The sequence below is a fragment of the Lissotriton helveticus genome, chromosome 8 (genome assembly GCF_964261635.1).
Source record: "Lissotriton helveticus chromosome 8, aLisHel1.1, whole genome shotgun sequence".
Lineage (NCBI taxonomy): Eukaryota > Metazoa > Chordata > Amphibia > Caudata > Salamandridae > Lissotriton > Lissotriton helveticus.
The window spans coordinates 1,655,781,759-1,655,802,399 of NC_136069.1; the positions used below are offsets into that span (position 1 = coordinate 1,655,781,759).

The window sequence follows — 20,641 nt, forward strand, 5'->3', positions numbered from 1 at the left end:
GCATTGCTTTATTAAAAAAAAAGTCGAGATGACGAAGCATCGGAGACCGCTTCATTTGGTAGTTGGGTGCTGGTGCATGTGCCCATCTAAAAAATGATGCCACCACCCTTTTTTTTTAATTCACTGAGTATGGTTTGGTTAAAAAAAACTAGTGTAAGGAGGTGTGGGCTGGCGGGTGTAGCAACACAGTGATGGACGCGGCAGCAAGGAGAGGGGCAGAGAAGCAAACAATAGAAAACAACACAGAGCAAAGGGAGAAGCACACGGATGAGAGAAAGGGAGACAAGAATGAGTAGGGAGAGAAGCACACGGGTGAGAGAAAGCAACACAAGCCGGGGTAGGGAGAGAAGCACACAGGCAAGAGAAAGCAACACAAGCCTGGGTAGGGAGAGAAGCACTCAGGCAAGAGAAAGCAACACAAGCCTGGGTAGGGAGAGAAGCACTCAGGCAAGAGAAAGCAACACAAGCCTGGGTAGGGAGAGAAGCACACGGGTGAGAGAAAGCAACATGAGCATGGGTAGGGAGAGAAGCACACGGGTGAGAGAAAGCAACACGAGCATGGGTAGGGAGAGAAGCACACGGGCAAGAGAAAACACAAGAATGGGTGGGTAGAAAAGCACACGGACAAGAGAAAGCAACACGAGCATGTATGGGGAGAGAAGCACACAGGTGAGAGAAAGCAACACAACCATGGGTAGGGAGAGAAGCACACGGGTGAGAGAAAGCAACACGAGCTTGGGTAGGGAGAGAAGCACACGGGTGAGAGAAAGCAACACGAGCTTGGGTAGGGAGAGAAGCACATGGGTGAAAGAAAGCAACACGAGCATGGGTATAGAGAGAAGCACCAAGACGAGAGAAAACAACACAAGCATGGGTCGGGAGAAAAGCACACGAGTGAGAGAAAGCATCAGGAGCATGGGTAGAGGATAAGCACACAGGCAAAAGAAAACAATTCAAGAATAAGTGGGGAGAGAAGCACATGGGCAAGAGAGAGCAACATGAGAATGGGTGGGGAGGGAAGCACCCTTAATACAATTATAGAGGGACAGATGAAGCTCAGCATACGTTTCCATTTATTTTTTATTGGAAGTAAGATTTTTGTTAGCTTGCATTTTAAATATGCACAATTTTTGTTTATTTAATAGTGCATTTTTAAAACGCAAACTAACAAAAATCGCACTTCCTAGAAAAACAAATGGAAACGTATGCTCAGCTGCAATCTTTCTCTTTATAATTGCATTAAGGGTGCAGTACCTTATGTGGCCAATAGGCGTCCCCTTACAATTCCAGAGAGACACCTAGTGACATCCTTTGGTACTGCAGCCTTTAAAAACAGAGCTATAGCTAGTAATAACAACGGGGAGGGCAGCTAAGTGGGCTGCACAGTTGAGGCAATGGGGGGGTCTCCTCTTGCTGTCACCTTACCACTCTAAGACAAGCAGTCAGCTGCTAGCTTGAAGACCGCCCATCTCTCTTCCTACTGTGGTTGAGGCAATACTCCACCTCAACCCCTGTTCTTCCTGTCCCTACCCTCTCATTGTCCTTTTAACAGTCTGAGATACCTTTACGCACTGTGACGGCTGCAGCGAACGTGACAGGCTGTTAGGTTAGATTCGGTTACACACGTAGGGAATACTTATTAACTAACATTCGTAGACATTTAACTTAAAAGCAGTTAAAAGAAGTCTGGCAATTGTGTTGCTTCCGTTTCTATAAAAATTTAGCAGTATAGAAACCAATTCCTAAAAATAAAGCGTGCAATAAGAAGGGACTCAACTTCCCACTACAATCTTACTAAAATGGGAAAGTAACCCATGCTCATTTGAAAGAAGTCTGGCAATTGTGTTGCTTCCGTTTCTATAAAAATTTAGGAGTATAGAAACCAATTCCTAAAAATAAAGCGCGCAATAAAAAGGGACTCAACTTCCCACTACAATCTTACTAAAATGGGAAAGTAACCCATGCTCATTTGAAAGAAGTCTGGCAATTGTGTTGCTTCCGTTTCTATAAAAATTTAGGAGTATAGAAACCAATTCCTAAAAATAAAGCGCGCAATAAAAAGGGACTCAACTTCCCACTACAATCTTACTAAAATGGGAAAGTAATGTAATAGAACTTTGTAACTTATTTTAAAAAAGCTTTGTTTTTAGTTTAATTGATACACAGAGCACCATTTAAAGATGGCTGCCAGAGTAGGATGCTTTGCCTTCCTACAACAAAGTTAATAAATAGAAAAGAAAGGCAGCAACCACCAGCATTTCTTATGTATTTTTTTACTTTTGTAGCATTCACGTCATGCCACGCTTTAACTTTAAACGTGTTAAGTTAAAGTGTGATGAGCCGCAAATGCTACAAAAGTAAATAAATAGAAAAGAAAGGTGGGCGGCCTTAAGACATAAATAATAACAAGCAGGCGGGAGGAAGAGGAGGAGAAGGCAGCTGCAGCCCAAGAGAGGGCATGGCGGAGATGTGCGGGCGGGGAAGGGGCTGTTGTGCCTGAAACTCCAGCTAAAATGAAGAAGTCTTTAAGAAAAGAGTGCTCAGAAACTGAAAATAAAACATAGCGAGTAAAGTCACATGTAACAGGGACCGTCCTCATGAGATGTTACAAGAGTAGAAAAGGAGGGACTAATGAGGGACTACTAAAGACATTAACCAAAGGAAAACAGAGCATTTCCAACAGACAGTCAAAGGAGCCAATTAAAAACCTGGGCAGAGCTTAAAGCCCATATTCTGAATACCACATGTCTTTAAGAGACAGCACAAGTGCTGCCTATGCGAGATCTAAAAATGGACAAGGATTAATTTGCCACTGGCACCCTAAAATCTGTAAGCAAGCTGTTTATCCAATCCCACGCGAAAATAGTCTCACGCGGAAAAACTATTGGTACAGATAAGAGTTCTTTTCCTCATGCCTGCTGCAAGATGCTAGTCAATGCAGCATCCAGTGGCATACCCTTTTACCATGCGGCAGACCTGTGATAAGGGAGTCGGGTTCATCATTCTCCAGGCCCTGCGCTTCTTCTGAGCTCCACACTTGTGCTGCCACATTTATGTATAGATTTTAAAGGGATGATGCCCTGGTGATGAGTCAGATAATGCCACTAGAAGACCGCAGAAGCTGGATCTAGTATCTTTTCTTTTCCCCCTGCAGGACATTTTTTTCAAACTTTGAAAAAGTTTCCTCTCCTTTCAGTCCCATTTCAATTTGTTGACCAGGGTCCTGCAAAAACGCGTGACATGCTCGACCTGCCATGGCCAATTGCCAAGGACAGTTCAGGCTAGTGCCCGATACGCCCTCTGCTGGTACATTGATCAAACAAAGATGCATTTGTCTACCATAAACCAGCTGATGATCACTCCTCTGCCAGAAGGTGTCAGTGTACCTGGGAGTTAGTGGTCCCCTTGTCATTTACATTGTCATATTCACAGTCACATTATCTCTAATGAACCTCCATAATCAGAGGGGAGCGGGGGGCAAGAAAGAGGCAGCAGTAAAGTCATTACAAACCTCCAATATCATTGATTGTATGTTCACACCATGCCCCCTCCCCCCGCCCCAAACAGTGTGCTCAGTGGTAGATTCTCAGACAAGGCTCATGGGCCCTGTCTGCTGCTCTGTGCCCTGTGGCCTTCAAGTGAGAACCTCCCTAGCTACAGAGGCAACACTCCCCACAGTGGTGCATCGGTATTGGTCATTCCATCGCAGCGGCACCCACAATGGCCGATCACATGACGCACCACACCGGTGAGACACAACAAGAAAATAATGAGGTGAGGTATTAATATCTTTATTACTAAAATCACTGAAATCTTGAGCAGTACATGACTTGGGGCCAGATTTAGTTCTTGGCGGATGGAATACTCCATCACCAACATGACGGATATCCTGTCTGCCGTATTACACGTGCATTATATCCTATGGGATTTATATTTCGGCAGACGGGTTATCCATCACGTTTGTATGCCATCCGCAAAGATCTAAATCAGATCCGTAGTCGCCCCATAGGCGATGAGGGCCAAGCACAGCATAGCGCCTGTGCTCTACAACCTTTCTCAAAAGTATTTTAATGGTGTGTCATTACCTTTAAACGCTTTCACCACCTAGTCATTAACATCATCCGTGGTGGTCTATTCATTGTAAGAACTAATAATGCCCCCTCCAATAAGCACCTTAGTTAGTCCCAATCAAGTTGGATATTAATCACTGTCAAAGTACAAATTCATGGTTGAATTTTAGGGAATCTCAGGTACCTATTAGAATGATGGAATTACAGATTATTTTATCATGCCCTAATTGTCATTAAATGTGTTCGCGCTCCCATGGTAGTAGTCAGTTCTTCCATAACGCTCCCACCCGGTCTGTGTCCATGATGGGCATTCGCATAACCTCTTCTCTCGCTTCTCTCGAGGATCCTCCATCTTGTTATGACCATGACTTAGCTGCACCCCCTCATTCTAGAAAGATAACTCCTATTGCTCTCCCAAGGTTTGTGATATTGATTGTGCCAAAGCTGCACACTCTTTGGGCTTCATAACTCAGTCCTCTAACTGTGTAGTCGTTGCCTTCGTCTGGTGTGGGAGCAGTTCTTGGATACGGCTTCTCTCCAGAATGAACACCGCCAGAAGCCTCTAAGACATGCTGTGCAGGGACTCTAGGAATGTTCTTCTCCGGCTTAGCTTAAAGTGCTAACACTTCCTTCTTCTGAGCCTCTATAATTAGGTCTGGCAAATGTGCCTACATGAACATGGCCACAGTTATTTCACTCTGTGTCAATATAGACTTATAGACGCTGTCGAGGGATAAACTGGTTATTAAAGACCCTGAACCCGCAGTATCGAACCAAGCCATAGATGAGGGCCTATAACAAGGGAGAGGGCTTTTAATCACCAGTATAGCCCAAGGGAGAGGGGTTATAGGCCTTTTAGAACATCCCACCCACTAAGGGTAGAAGTCTCTACATTAAAAAGGGAGAAACATGGAGACAAACATCGGAACAGAAGGCTCATACCAGCCATTAAAAGCCCAGAGCTACTCTAATTGCTGATTGATGATACTCTTGTTTTTCATCTGAACTCCTTCAGTGCACCCACTTCTCTATCCTTCCTTCATTCACCCTGCTTCCACTCTGCCTCCCCTGCTCCCAGAGTGCCAACATAGCCCGTCTCCTTTTTTCTTGGATACCATTTTTGCCACTGTTTCCTGCACCCTACAATTTACTTCCACCTGGTCACTATGACCTCACTCATGCTTCTTCCTAAGCCAGTATCTTCATCCTACTCCCAGCGCATTCCTAGCTTCCTTGCCTGTGCGCCCTAGAACCGCCGGCAATGGGACAGAACTGGCAGCCATTTTAAGTAATCTGAGTGTTTATATTTATTTTATTTATTTATTTTGAAGCTTGTAGAACACACAGCTGGTAAACAACGTTTACAACGAAACTTTTACCACGCACTACCATTACAACGCAGGCATTACAACGCAAACCATTACAACGCATTGCGCTGGGGGGCGCTCTAGGATAGGGAATACGTTTAATTTTCTATCCAACACCTTCCCTAGTGTCCACGGGGACTGGAGTTGGAATAGAAAATTATACTTACCACTATCCAGCACCTCTAAGCGCTATGCGAGGTAAAGGTTTGCGATGTAAAAACCGCGGTGTAAAGGTATGCGTGGTAAAAGTATGCGTTGTAACGTCATACATCCACGGAAGCTAAGGAAGGCCAAAAAGCCAGGTTTTTAGAAGTCTACGGAAAACAGATTCAGAGATGGCCTTCCTAATATGTTCGGGCTCGGAATGCCAATGATAAACAGTCCTTACCTTCAATGACCGGCCACCTAACTTAGCTTTTGCAAAGTGGGGAGTAACTAGGAGTTCTTGATGATTGGATCCCAGGCTCATCATGTGATGTTATTTATGAAGTCTTTTCCTCAGGTAATGTGGGCCCGTTTCTCTGATTGCTCTGTATGCAAGAGTTAGAGCCTTAAATTGAATCCTCCTTTTTACTGGCAGCCAGTGCAGGCTATGCAGATGGGGGGGGTATGTGGTGTTGTATCGGGATATTTCTAATGAGCCTGGCGGCTGCATTTTGTATAGTCTGTAGCTTCCTGATCAGGTAGTCTGGCAGACCCGAATACAAGCTATTCGCGTAGTCCAGCTGACATGTGATCAGTGCGTGGACCACCGTTTTTCTACAGTCCATGGGTAAGGGATGGAGAAATCTCCGTAGGGACTTCATTTTCCAAAAACATGAAGAAGAGACATGGCTTATCTGAGTCTTGTAGGAAAGGGCAGAATCAAACTTGAACCCCAAGTTCCTAGCAGAGGACACAGGTTGAGGGGGAGGATTGAGCTTGGATGGCCACCATAAGTCCGATTGTGGAGGGGAGCGCCGGTTTATACAAGCAATTGTGGCATTGTAGAGTTCTGTAGTGCTGTTGTTGAGAGAGCTGCTGCAATTTCATCAACAGCTTCTATTTATTTGTAAAAACAGAAGCCCTAGCTATTGATGTTGGCATTTCCGGGGAGACCAGTAAACTGGCACGAAGTATAAAGGACTAACATGGCACGTAGGAATGCACCGTACGTGCCCAGGGACAAGGGGTTGGTGAGACTCTGTAGGCACCCCATCGATAGTGAAGGCACAAGGCTTTTAACAAAGAGAGCATAAACTCAACAGCACAAGGTAGAGAAATGAAGGAGGTTAGGATGAGCAGTAAATGGTGTGATTAAAACTGTGGACATGAAACACAACACACAATACAACAAGTTCATTCATCTATGTGCTCACCTTTGGTGTCTCTGGATTCACAACTGTTGTCACTCTCCAGTTCCATGGATTTAAGGTGGCCTCATCCACAGTAATGACAACAGAAGCCCCAGAAGCAGACACATTCCACAGCCCTGTGCAGATATGACCTCCTGCTAGCCAAATCGGTTTTGCACCTGTTATGTGTTTTTTATCGATCACCTACCAGACAGCGTAAGTTGTCTGGATACGAAAGACATATTGTGATCTTGCAGTGGGCTTACAGCCCGCCCATCGGTTTCCATTGGTTGGCTTTTTTGTCACTGTCATTTGCTTGCTTCTTATTTGATAGCTTGCACTCCTCTTCCTGTGTATGTCCCTCCTCTGGAGCAGAGGCTGTTTACAATGATTATGACTGGCTGACTTGAATCACTGCAATGTTCAAATTTGGGGAACTGCTTTTTTTTCATTCAGCTCTTTGTGAGGGTACACATGTTTTATAGCTCACTCACTTGTGTACCACTTTCCCCCTCAAATGCCGCTTACTGTGATATGTTGCTCGCCACCCCTCCCCATTTATCTGTAAAAGCACAAGCTTGTATTTTGCTGGGGCATGGCGGAAGAACAGAGTTTAAGAGTTGTTTTATCTCCTGCACTCCTCATACTTCAAGAAAGCACAAGCTGGCTTAGGCACACAAAGGCTTTTATGGGGCTGGGAGAAGGGGCATTTGCTGCACTCACTCAGATGGCATCTGAGGCAGAAGGTGTACTTAACATGACACTTCTCCTAGAGACCCATAAATCAGTTCGCTGGGTTGCTTACTACAAGGACCAAATGTCTGAGTTCTGTAGAGAGTGATTTAGGCCGTGGCAAGCATGTCCCTTTATATTCTGACACTTCCTTATTCTTTTTAAATTCTGCTCAAAGTTTTGTGAGTGGAAAGTAGTTAGCAATAAACCATGCCATTCGAAAAGATTGCAAATATTGAATTCAATGTAAAGTTGTGAGATACCATAAGAAATGTGTTTGCTTCTCCTCTAGTATTTTGGAGAAAAATATGTATATATATATATTTTTTAACAATACTTTACAGATAAACAATGGCAAAACCAACAGCTCGGCACTTGCATTACAAAAGTGCGACCTATTGGTTTTTCCAATGCTTGTTTGATCTGCGTTTAAGCATATGGCCGTCAGACTTAGCCTCTTCCCCTAGCTGAGGTCCAGTTGGTGCAGAACCAGAGAAAAACATTCTTGGCTATCACAAGCCAACTAGCATATGCAAAAATGACATGTTACCGTTCAACGAAGAAGGGAAGCTGTTGCAGGTCAACACTTGTACGTCTTTTTCCAATCTTGATTATATTGCATCACCAGGCGATTCATCTACTCGGCCATTGCATGAACCAAGACACTCATCTGTCCAGTAAGCGCTCTTCTGGCCATGAGGTCCACCTGGAGGATGGAAGACCGCGATAGCTCCCAAGCGTAAAGATGCTGAGAGCCATGCATCCTTCCTCTGATCACATCGAAGGCCATGGACATATTGTTCCTGCCTTCAGCGAAACCTCCACTTTGTCATTATCCAATAAAGGCTAATCAAACCATCACAGGAAATATATTGCACATGAAGACCATTCTTTCACTGACAAGAGCACAACTTCCAAGAACTTTCATTCCTTGTAATTATCCCATCATGGCTAATGGTACGATCTCATGTCCTCTGCCATTGGGTATCATTATACAATCACCGCTGACGACACACTCCTGGTTCTGGTTGCACTCTAGCATTATTCAATCACACGGAAGGGCACAGCCTTTTGTTCTTTCCAGCTTGTGTATTGATTCAATCAGAGTCAACGATGCAGCCAAAGAATGCACTCCTCTTATGTTGTATTTTTTAAAATAATGCTACTGTTAACTGCAGCCGTCAGTGACACCAGAGACTAGAGGATAAAAGAAAAGAAACGCCACGTTCGTTGCCACCCAGTGACATCTAGGGGCATATTTACAAGCCCCTATCGCCACACGAACGTCACTTTTCATGACGTGGTGGCGATAGGAACTTTAACTTATTTACAAGGCAGCGTTAAGCCACTTGAATGAGGCACCCTTTCAAGCTACACTTAGCGTGAAAGGGAAGTGCAATGGGTGTGCGGTGGGCGTTCCACCGCAAGACCCATTGATTTTGACGCTGCTTCCTGTTTATGATGGTGGCTTAAATATGGGGCAGCGCCAAAATTAAGAACAGGAAAACCTGGTTTTATCCTAGTGCAACAAGGAGAAATGCTTTATTTCTCCTAGTATTTGCTGTTTCCATGTGTGCTGCGTTGTGTAGCACATATAGAAACAGCAAAACGGCTCTGATTGTTCCTGCACATAAACAATCATTTCCAGCACCTAAGCCTAATGGAATGTCACCCTGTATGGACAACGCAAAATGTCTAAATGTTAACTGTTATATATGTCTGTCAAAAAAAACCAATAAAAATGTATTTAAAAAAAAATACAAATGCAGTTTTGCAACTTCTTTAAGTGCATTAAGCAGCACGCATAGAAGTTACAAAACGCCATTTCAAGATTGTTTATGTGCAGGAGGGGGGACCTTTCTGCACATAAACAATCTTCACCTCAACACAGGCACCCTTGACCTACGGTGCAAGGGTGCCTGCGTTAGCACTAGGCAGATGAAGCAGGGGGAAATATGGTGCAGCTCTGCGTTTCAAAAGTGACAGAGCGCGTCGTCAGCGTTTTATGCTTACCGACAAACTCCGCCACTGTCTTTGTAAATATGCCCCTAGTGTAGTATTAATAAGAATAACAGGAGGAAGTAGAAGACTAAACATAACAGTTATAATGATTATCATTTGTTTTGTTTTGTGTGTTTCTCTCAGCGCAGTTTTGTAGCTTCTAAGTGCCAAAAAATCCTGGTGTTACCCATAGGCAGTTGATGGTAATTAATTGAGCGCTATCAGAAGTATCCTGGAGACGTCAAACTTGTTAATTTGTGACATTGTTTATTGGAAACCAATCACAACTCATGAAACAAATTCATGGTTCATTATATAAGATCTTACCACGCAACCTAAAAGCGGTAGGTCCCACAAACGTACTGTTCTTTCATGTTAGCCAATCACAGCTAAGGAGATGACCTCATGGCTCCTCATCTAAGAGGTTACTGGTCTTTTATGTTAGCCAATCACAGCTAACGAGACAACCTCATGGCCCCTTATCTAAGAGGCTACTAATCTTTCATGTCAGCCAATCACAGCTAAAGAGACAACCTCATGGCCCCTTACCTAAGAGTTTACTGTTCTTTCTTAGTAGTCAATGGCAGCATACGTCTTAAATGTATACACTGTGAAATTAAAATAAACCATTCATTATCAATATCAAATCACAGGTAAGTATGTCTTAAGTCTGTCCTAAGTTTCTCTTAAGTCTGTCTTAAGTTTGACTTCAGTTTGACTTAAGACAAAATCCTAACTTTACTACTACTAAATGCCTTCTGTAAATACCAAAAGTAGTAAATTTAGGATTTCAGATTAGTTCCGTGAATCGGCCCCTATGATTTTAACATTCTACAGCAGTATCTGCTCACGGACTTAGGTCGAACCACATGTTTCTTGGTCTTCGGTCTGACTTCAGTCCTAGCTAGCACCACAGCCTCATAGCTCTTTTCTTAAAAGATATGTTTGCTTTCTAATATCTAATCACAGAGGAGGATATTACAATATTTATTCACAATATTTATCAGGTGATTGCAGGCGATTGCTTGTTAGTGTTCTCATACAGAACTATGCACAGTACAGGTAGGTTATAAAATATACAGTGTTTTAACCACAAATAAAATAGGCATTGGAAAAGCCAATGATTATGGATTGCATTCTGATTCCTGACCAAAATATTTACTTTTTCTGTTGTAAAATAGTCTCTCATGTATGGCAATACAAAATCTTTATAGGTGGTGGAAGGATACACCAAGCAGCAAATTACATGAGGTGATAGAGAAATACTCCAAGTACAACCAAAGCTCCTTTTATGTATATTTTAAAGCATTGGAAACAATATTTTGTGTCGACAGTTGCACTGTCAAGCCAGACCTAAAAATCTAAAGGGACCTGTAGGTAACCATGACAAGATGCCATTGAAGACCGCGTTCACTTGGCGATGTATTGCATTTATTTTGAGTGGTCTTGGCACTCACACAAGCCAGTTGTTGCATTGTGTCATTGACTTCTGTGTGTGATTCCTCCGCAGGGTGGACTTAACTCCATGGCCTACGTGAAGGTTTTCTTGGATGACATCAATGACAATCGGCCAGTATTCTACCCGGTAGACTACGCCGTGAGCCTCAGTACCCAGAGCATGCCCGGCACGGCTGTGGTCAAGGTGACGGCCCACGACAAGGACGAAGGTGTCAATGGACGCGTGGCCTACCGCATCATCTCTGGGAACTCTCCGCCGCTCTTCACTCTGAACAAGGAGACAGGTGAGACAGCTAGGGTAGTCAGCTGGGGCGGTGAAGAGCATCATCAGGGTAGAATGGCCATCTATGCAGAGTGAGGCAGGACTGAGGACCCCTAAGCATAGACTAAGCTCTCCTGTGAAATACTAACTAGCCTCGTCTCCAATGACTATATCTCATTGGTGTCCAAAGAAAGCTGGTACTGATGTTGCCATAGTTTTGTTCTAATCCCAGCTCTGCCTCCAGTAAGGCCAGACAGGCTGTAAGCTTGCTCTCCAGTGATGGCAAAGGTTGGTGTCACTGTAGTTTTGTTCTATCCGCCTGCTATGTCTCCAGTCAAGACTTGAATGGGTGTTAGCTTGGTCTCCAATGGCTGTCTCATTGATGGGTTTGGTCTTGCCATAGTTGTGTTCTTGCCTGATGTTCTGTCTCTCTTGCTCCAGGTGTTATTTCCTTGTCCTGGGCATTGAACGGTAAAGCTAACTCCCTCATCCAGCTGGTGGTCAGTGCCCAGGACGGAGGTGGCCTGTCTGCACTGGTAAACGCCCGCGTCAACATCAGCATTGTTCCAGGATCTGTCTCTCCACCATTCTTCGAGCACCCGCAGTACTTCTTCACTGTGCCCGAGGACATCAGCAGAGGGGCAAGTGTGGGCACTGTCTGGGCGCACAACCCCCCAGGTAACACTAATGTTTGCTTCATACCTCCTCACATACACATAGCTGCAATAAATGCAACTTGCAGGCAACATGGTCAGTACTAAGTGGGACTCCACCGCCCTTTTAAAGATGAGCGCCAATGGCAATTACTTGTATGACCTCCTCATCATACACTCCCCGGGAGGACTGGTAAATGGTCAAAGTTTGGAAACCATACAAAGCATTAACAGATATGAACAAAACACAGCCCTCTTGAAATTAAAGAGGTGAGTTCTAAGGGAACAAAACTCTCAGTAGATTGTTGCCCTTCTGTACCGGAAGTGGACATTCAGGTTAAAAAGTGATACTGAATGCCAGTGAAAACCATCTATATGCATGTATGTATATGTTATTTCTATAACGTGAACCTAGCCAAAAGGCAGCAGAGCCCTGTACATAGTCACAGGTAAGCTTTAAGTAGGGTAACCAGGCATCCCCGATTTGCCCAGACGGTCCCGGTTTTTCACCTGCTGTCCGGGTAGATTTCAGGAAATTTAGCTCCTGTCCGGGTTTATAGAGAGGGGCGATTGAAAACTGTGGGAGTTTTTTTATGTTTTTTAAAGCAGGGATAGTTAGCAGTTGTTTCAAGAAAGCAATTTAATTAACAGGCAAGCTTCTGGGTTTAAAAATTGCATGTTCGAGGCATATGGGCTGCAGATGGTACATTTATGAATAGATCGCCATCTGGTGTTGGGCTCGGATGATTGCACTTTGTTTTTCTTCTGGAGAAGTCTTTGTCGTCATAGATGACTCCTCCTCTCGGTGTTAGTACGCATGGGCATCGGCTCCATCCTTAGATTGTTTTTTTCCGCCATCGGGTTCGGATGAGGATCGAAGCGCTCCGGACCGACTTCAACAAAGAAGGTTATAACCGGCGCGTATCCATTTCCAAATCGACGGTATCGTTATCGAACGCGACTTCACTCCATACCGACGCGGTTCGAAGGACGACGACAACGAGAAACTCAACGTAGTCCAGCCCGGGGTCCATGGAAAGGACTCCATTCAAAAAATGTCCAACGTGTGGTGCTAAGTTCCCACACAAGGACCTACACGAGGTGTGCAACCTCTGCTTGTCCCCTGAACACGAATCCAGGGACTGTGAGGCCTGTGCAGCGTTCTCTTCAAAATCGACGATTAGAAACCGTCGAGCCCGCGAGGTATCGAGAATGCAGTCACAAGCAATCCCGGAGCTGTTTGAGGACCAGCACCCAGAAGAGGAGGAAGAAGAGGCCGATGAGGCGGGGTCTGAAGTGGACGAGTCCGACGTCGAGGAAATCGACGTCCAACAAACCGTGAGTGACGACGTCCCTTTACCAAAAAACAGACCCCACACGGTATCGACCCCGCCTTCGAGCCCGGTCAGACAACCGAAAAAAGTTTCCAACGCCCCGCCTTCGAGCCCGGCAACGAAACAGAAACCGAAACACTCGGTCTCCCATCATGGTGGTTCCGGTTCCGATAAACGGACCACATCGACACCGAAGCTCCAAGTCAAGGAAAGCTCGAAGTCGAAGCAGTCCATGTCGACACCGAAGCACGTTTCGGCGTCGAAAACACCCTCGACACCGGGGACATCTTCGATACCGAAGAAATCGGATCCGAATAAAATCTCGGTACCGAAAACACAAATGGACATTCAAAAGAAAAAACACCTTTCGGACCCGAAAACTGCGGTACCGATACAGGAACACGGGACTGATCCTAAACAAAAGACTCTGTTTATTGACCCAAAGACTGGCAAGGTAGTCACAGAACTACCTAAAAAGAGGAAGAATGAACATTCGGACGACAAGACTCATCCGAAGAAGAGAACAATGGGGACGAATACAACTCCTCCCCCTTCTCCCAAACCCAGACACACACCATCTTCTCCTCTTCCTCACAATAGGCCAAATATTCCTCCCACACGACCATCTACACCAACAACAGATGTAGAGAGTGACACAGGGGAGGGGGAACATCCTGGGGATGATGAAGACACAATCCCAGAGGAGGCAGACCTATGGGAAGAGTATAATGTAGGGTCAGATAATGATAACGACCCTGAATTGTATCCCTCAAAACCTTCACCTCCTGATGATAACACTGGTTTTGCACAACTCATTAATAGAGCAGCAACATATCATAAGGTAGAACTACATGCAGAACCTCAAATAGAGGATTTCTTATTAGAAACACTACCTACTGCACAAAGAACATCAGGAACACTACCAATGCTGAAGGGCCTTCTCAGTCATACATCAGAGATATTCAAAGACCCAGTGAGGGCTAGGGTACTGAACCCAAGAATCGATAAAAAATATAGGGCAGCTCCAAAAGACCCAATATACATTAAAGGGCAAATTCCTCTAGACTCACTAGTGGTCACTAACGCTCGTAAGAGAGCAAACTCTTTATCTACAGGAGAGGCTCCACCTCCTAACAAAGAGTCTAAACTAATAGATGCCTCTGGCAAGAGAGTAGCATCTCAAGCGGCAAACAGCTGGCGCATAGCTAATACGCAAGCACTACTTGCAAGGTATGACAGAGCGCATTATGATGAGTTAGAGAAACTCATCACACATCTCCCTAAAGAACACCAAAAAAGGGCAGATCAACTCATACAGGAAGGGAAGTTAATTATTAACACTTCAATAAAGTGCGCCCTAGACGCAGCAGACACTGCGGCAAGATCTACAAACACAAGCATCATGTTAAGGAGACATGCATGGCTCAGAGTATCAGGGTTCAAACAAGAAGTACAAACATCGTTACTGAACCAACCTTTTGATGGGAAAACACTTTTCGGCACAGGGACAGATGAGGCCTTAGAAAAGATGAAGAAGGATACCGAAACGGCTAAATCAATGGGAGCATTGCAACAGCCGACCCAAAGAGGTTCCTTTCGTAGGTCCACCTATAGAGGAGGATCCAAAAATACAGGTACAAGCCAGCAACAAACCTCTTTTACACCTACATCACCCAGAGGTAATTCTAGAGGTGGCTACAGAGGTAACAACAACAAGGGTAGAGGTCGCGGAAACAACAACAACCGCAACTCTCCAACCCCAAAGCAGTGACTTCATACAGCTCCCCCCAGACCATATAACACCGGTCGGGGGACGCCTATCACAGTTCCTACCTGTCTGGGAAAACATCACATCAGACAGGTGGGTGAGACAAATTATCCAACATGGTTATTGCCTGGAACTCACATCTACCCCACCAAACATCCCCCCCAAACAGCGTCCAATGAAACAAGATCACATAACACTGTTAAAGCAGGAAGTACTATCCCTGCTAGGAAAGCATGCCATAGAGAAGGTTCCACAACATCAACAAGGAACAGGAGTATACTCCCTATACTTCCTAATTCCCAAAAAGGATGGGTCTCTAAGGCCGATACTGGACCTAAGACCTCTCAACGCATACATAAATTCGGAACATTTCCACATGGTCACGCTCCAACAGGTACTTCCTTTACTGAAGGAAGGGGACTTTCTTTCTACACTGGATCTAAAAGACGGTTACTTTCATATCCCAATTCACAAAGCCCACAGGAAATACCTCAGGTTTGTGGTAGAAGGACAACATTATCAGTTCAAAGTCCTTCCGTTTGGTGTCACAACGGCACCAAGGGTGTTCACAAAATGCCTGGCAGTGGTGGCAGCTCACCTAAGAAGACAACAAATTCATGTCTTCCCATACTTGGACGACTGGCTAATAAAGGCCAGGTCACAAGAGGAATGTCTTCGAAACACACAAAAGACAATTCAGCTACTACACCAGCTAGGGTTCACGGTGAACTACACAAAGTCACACCTACAACCAAACAAGGTTCAACAATATCTGGGGGCTACTATAGACACAGAAAAAGCCAAAGTATACCCCAACCCAGTCAGGATCCAAACAATGCTTACAGTCATTCAAAGATTCCAGCCACAACACTCACTACCAGCAAGAGTGTTCATGCAGCTATTAGGGATGATGTCATCCTGCATACTGCTAATACCATATGCCAAACTACAAATGCGTCCGCTACAAGAATGCTTAGCGACACAGTGGAATCAGGCTCAAGGGCAGATTACAGATCTGGTGTTGGTAGACGACCGCACACACCGCTCTCTGAAGTGGTGGAACACAACAAACATTGCCAAGGGGCGGTCGTTCCTAGAACCAATTCCACAGGTGACAATAACAGCGGACGCATCGCTCACCGGATGGGGAGCACATATGGACAAATACACAGTACAAGGAAGGTGGAGTGTGCAGGAAAGAAGACTGCACATCAATCATCTAGAACTACTAGCAGTATTTCTAGCACTGAAAGCCTTCCAAATACATGTTACCAACAAAGCAGTCCTGATCAGAACAGACAACATGACAGCAATGTATTATATTCAAAAACAGGGGGGGACGCACTCTCTCCAACTATCCAGACTAGCACAGGAAATTTGGAGATGGGCCATTCCCCAAAACATCTATCTGTTAGCCGAACACCTACCAGGAGTCCAAAACCAGATAGCAGACATCTTAAGCAGACAGTCGGAACAAATACACGAATGGGAACTGCACCACCAAATACTGCAGCCATTCTTCCAAAGATGGGGACAACCAGAGATAGACCTCTTTGCCACTCATCAGAACGCAAAATGCCAAAGCTTCGCGTCTAGGTACCCACATCACCTGTCGCAGGGCAATGCGTTATGGATAAATTGGTCCAACAAATTTGCATACGCTTTTCCCCCTCTCCCACTAATCCCATTAGTGGTCAGGAAGCTGCAACAACATTCAATGACCATGATACTAGTAGCACCCACGTGGGCAAGACAGCCGTGGTTCACCACGCTCCTGCAACTCTCACAAGTGCCACATCAAAAGCTACGAATTCTACCCATGCACCTTACACAGAGCCATGGAGAAATAATGCACCCAGATCCAACTCAATTGAACTTAGCGATCTGGCTCCTGAGATCCTAGAATTTGGGTACTTAGATCTACCCCCAAATTGCATGGAGATAATTAAACAAGCGAGACGTCGAACCACCAGAGCATGCTATGCAGCTAAGTGGAAGAGGTTTGCTATACACTGTACTAATAACAATATCAACCCTCTGGACGTATCAACAAGGGAGATTATTTGCTACTTATTACACTTACAGCAATGTAATCTAGCGTACACATCTATCAGAGTACATCTAGCAGCTATAGCAGCGTACCTACAAAACAGGCAGCACATATCACTGTTCAGAGTACCAGCGATAAAAGCATTCATGGAAGGCCTTAAAAGAGTCATTCCACCAAGATTACCACCTTCCCCAGTCTGGAACCTCAACGTAGTACTCACCAGACTAATGGGGCCACCCTTCGAACCTATGCATAGGTGCGAAATACAATTCCTTACATGGAAGGTGGCTTTCCTTATAGCCATTACCTCACTCAGGAGAGTAAGTGAATTACAGGCATTGACAATACAAGAACCATTCCTACAGTTACACCAGAATAAAGTGGTTCTTAGAACAAACCCAAAGTTCTTGCCTAAAGTAATTTCAGCATTCCACATCAATCAGCCAGTGGAACTACCAGTCTTCTTTCCAAAGCCACAGACGGTGGCAGAAAGGGCTCTACATACACTAGATGTCAAAAGAGCCATTTTGTACTACATAGAAAGAACACAAAACTTCAGGAAAACTAAACAACTATTTGTAGCATTTTCCCCAACACATAAGGGCAATCCTATCTCTAAAGCAGGCATCGCAAGATGGATTGTAAGATGTATACAAATATGTTACATTAAAGCAAAGAGAACATTAACTGTTCCTCCTAGAGCTCATTCTACACGAAAACTAGGAGCATCTATGGCATTCTTAGGGAACATTCCCCTAGATGACATATGTAGAGCAGCAACTTGGTCTACACCACATACATTCACAAAGCACTACTGTGTTGATGTACAGGCTGCACAACAAGCCAGGGTGGGCCAAGCTGTATTAAAAACTCTATTTCAGACAGTTGCGACAGACACTGGTGACCACCGCTAGGGAGGTAACTGCTTTACAATCTATTCATAAATGTACCATCTGCAGCCCATATGCCTCGAACGGAATATGCTACTTACCAGTATGCATCTGTTCTTGGCATAGAGGGCTGCAGAGTGGTACATGCCCTCCCTGCCTCCCCGGAAACCTGTGTCTGTCCCAACATTATCTTATTTAGATACACTTACATGGGCATATCTTTATGTACTATACTACACTACTCCATCTAACCCTACTATGGCAAAACAATCTAAGGATGGAGCCGATGCCCATGCGCACTAACACCGAGAGGAGGAGTCATCTATGACGACAAAGACTTCTCCAGAAGAAAAACAAAGTGCAATCATCCGAGCCCAACACCAGATGGCGATCTATTCATAAATGTACCACTCTGCAGCCCTCTATGCCAAGAACAGATGCATACTGGTAAGTAGCATATTCCTTTATGTATGTTCTAACTGCCTGTTTTGTAATTCTCTGCTGAGGAGCGTGGTCATTCTGTGCGCTCTCTTGAAATAAAACTGTAGTCCTTCTTCTATTTTCGTGAAATGTCCCGCTTTTTGTTTTTTTAATTCTGGTCACCCTAGCTTTAAGTCAACGAGTAAGAGGAGACAAATCTGGGTTGTGGATGGTTAATGCATTGTGATGTAGTGTTCTTTAAAGAGGGAACTCTTCAACTCTTTCCTAAAACAGAGCAGTGCTGACTGATGATGCAAGCATCATTTCTTGAAATGGTTAAGAAAAAAGATGCAATTTTGCACACCTCCTTAACGAGCAGCACTGTGTTTCTGAAACAGAGTCAAGGCTTGGTCGGTGATTGCAACTAGAATAACAACCAGTACTCACATACAAACCAGTACTCACACACATGCAATACACCTCGGTGGATGTATCCCAATCCAGACCCATCAGGCAGAGCTCGCATCTCTGCTGGCAAAAAATAACCTTTCCTTCAGAAAGTAAATCTTTAAGGGGACGACAGTTTCCATTAAAGTGAAAAGAGTGTTATGAGTCAAAATAAATGTGTTCAGTCTCGGGTCTGTGTGAAAGCATGTCAAGATTTAAAACGTATTATCCATAGGAAGACAGCTCTTCTAAGCCACACCCTACAAACAACTTTCTTAACCACATCCAAAAGTCAGCCCCCTTAAGCATACTCCCCCAGACAGTTTCCGGTAAAATACCACTTACCTTTCTTCACCCTCTTCCTAATCTCTCTTCCTCAATAGCCAAGGCCAGCTGTCTAAACCCACACCCCACAGACATCTCTCTATCCATACCCCAGAGCGAACTCTCTCTTAACCCACACTTACAGGCAGATAGTCCCACAGACAGCTCTCTTAAACCATGTCCCACAGACAGCTCTCTTAAACCATGTCCCACAGATAGCTCTCTTAAACCATGTCCCACAGACAGCTCTCTTAAACCATGTCCCACGGACAGCTCTCTTAAACCATGTCCCACAGACAGCTCTCTTAAACCATGTCCCACAGATAGCTCTCTTAAACCATGTCCCACAGACAGCTCTCTTAAACCATGTCCCACAGACAGCTCTCTTAAACCATGTCCCACAGATAGCTCTCTTAAACCATGTCCCACAGATAGCTCTCTTAAACCATGTCCCACAGACATCTCTCTTAAACCATGTCCCACAGATAGCTCTCTTAAACCATGTCCCACAGACAGCTCTCTTAAACCAAGTCCCACAGATACCTCTCTTAAACCATGTCCCACAGATAGCTCTCTTAAACCATGTCCCACAGGCAGTTCTCCTAAACCATGTACCACAGACAGCTCTCTTAAACCAAGTCCCACAGACAGCTCTCTTAAACCATGTCCCACAGACAGCTCTCTTAAACCATGTACCACAGACAGCTCTCTTAAACCATGTACCACAGACAGCTCTTTTAAACCATGTCCCACAGACAGCGCTCTTAAACCATGTCCCACAGACAACTCTCTTAAACCATGTCCCACAGATAGCTCTCTTAAACCATGTCCCACAGACAGCTCTCTTAAACCATGTCCCACAGACAGCTCTCTTCCCACAGACAGCTCTCTTAAACCAAACCCAATAGACAGCTCTCTTAAACCAAACCCAATAGACAGCTCTCTCAAGCATGCCCAAGACTAGCACTCTTCACTATACCCACTGCCAGCCCTCTCAACCCTAACCCCACACCCAGGTCTCTGATCCATGACCCATTACCAGGTCTATCATCCCTAATCCCACAGACATCTCTCGGATCAATGCGCCACAGCCAGCTCTCTCAACCATAGCCCCACAGTCAGATGTCTGGTTCATGCCATAGAGTGAGTTTCTCGATCCATGCCCTGCAGCCCGCTTTCTTTACGCTAACCACACAGCGAGCTCCTGATCCATGGCCGCAGCTCTTTTACTTTCCGTACCAGCAGATGTAATCCCAGTGCTCTGATTCTGTTCTCCAATGTATGTGAGGGCACTCATTCCTCTCACCAGAGCTGTCCCTCTCTTCCCTCAGTCAGTGCTGTTTCCTTTCTACATAGTTTCTGATCTTATACAATTTCTTCACACACAGTTCCTCATAGTCCACTCACCCTTCATTACCATTTGAGACCTGAACTCCAAGCCTGGGTTACCAAAAAGTGCAGTCGTTCATAGCTAGAGTGCCCGCTTGTGACTACGGATTGCAGCTTATGTCTGGTATCCTGACATCTACGT

The 20,641-nt window shown here is 44.8% G+C and overlaps 1 protein-coding gene across 1 annotated transcript in view; it reads left to right on the forward strand.

Moving 5' to 3' along the window:
* The window catches only part of DCHS1 (dachsous cadherin-related 1), a 277,728-nt gene that overhangs the window by 191,564 nt on the left and 65,523 nt on the right, over positions 1-20,641 (forward strand). The window contains exons 3-4 of the mRNA XM_078658722.1: positions 11,015-11,246; positions 11,666-11,902. Coding sequence (XP_078514848.1) covers positions 11,015-11,246; positions 11,666-11,902 — 469 coding nt within the window. The remainder of the gene's footprint in view (positions 1-11,014; positions 11,247-11,665; positions 11,903-20,641) is intronic.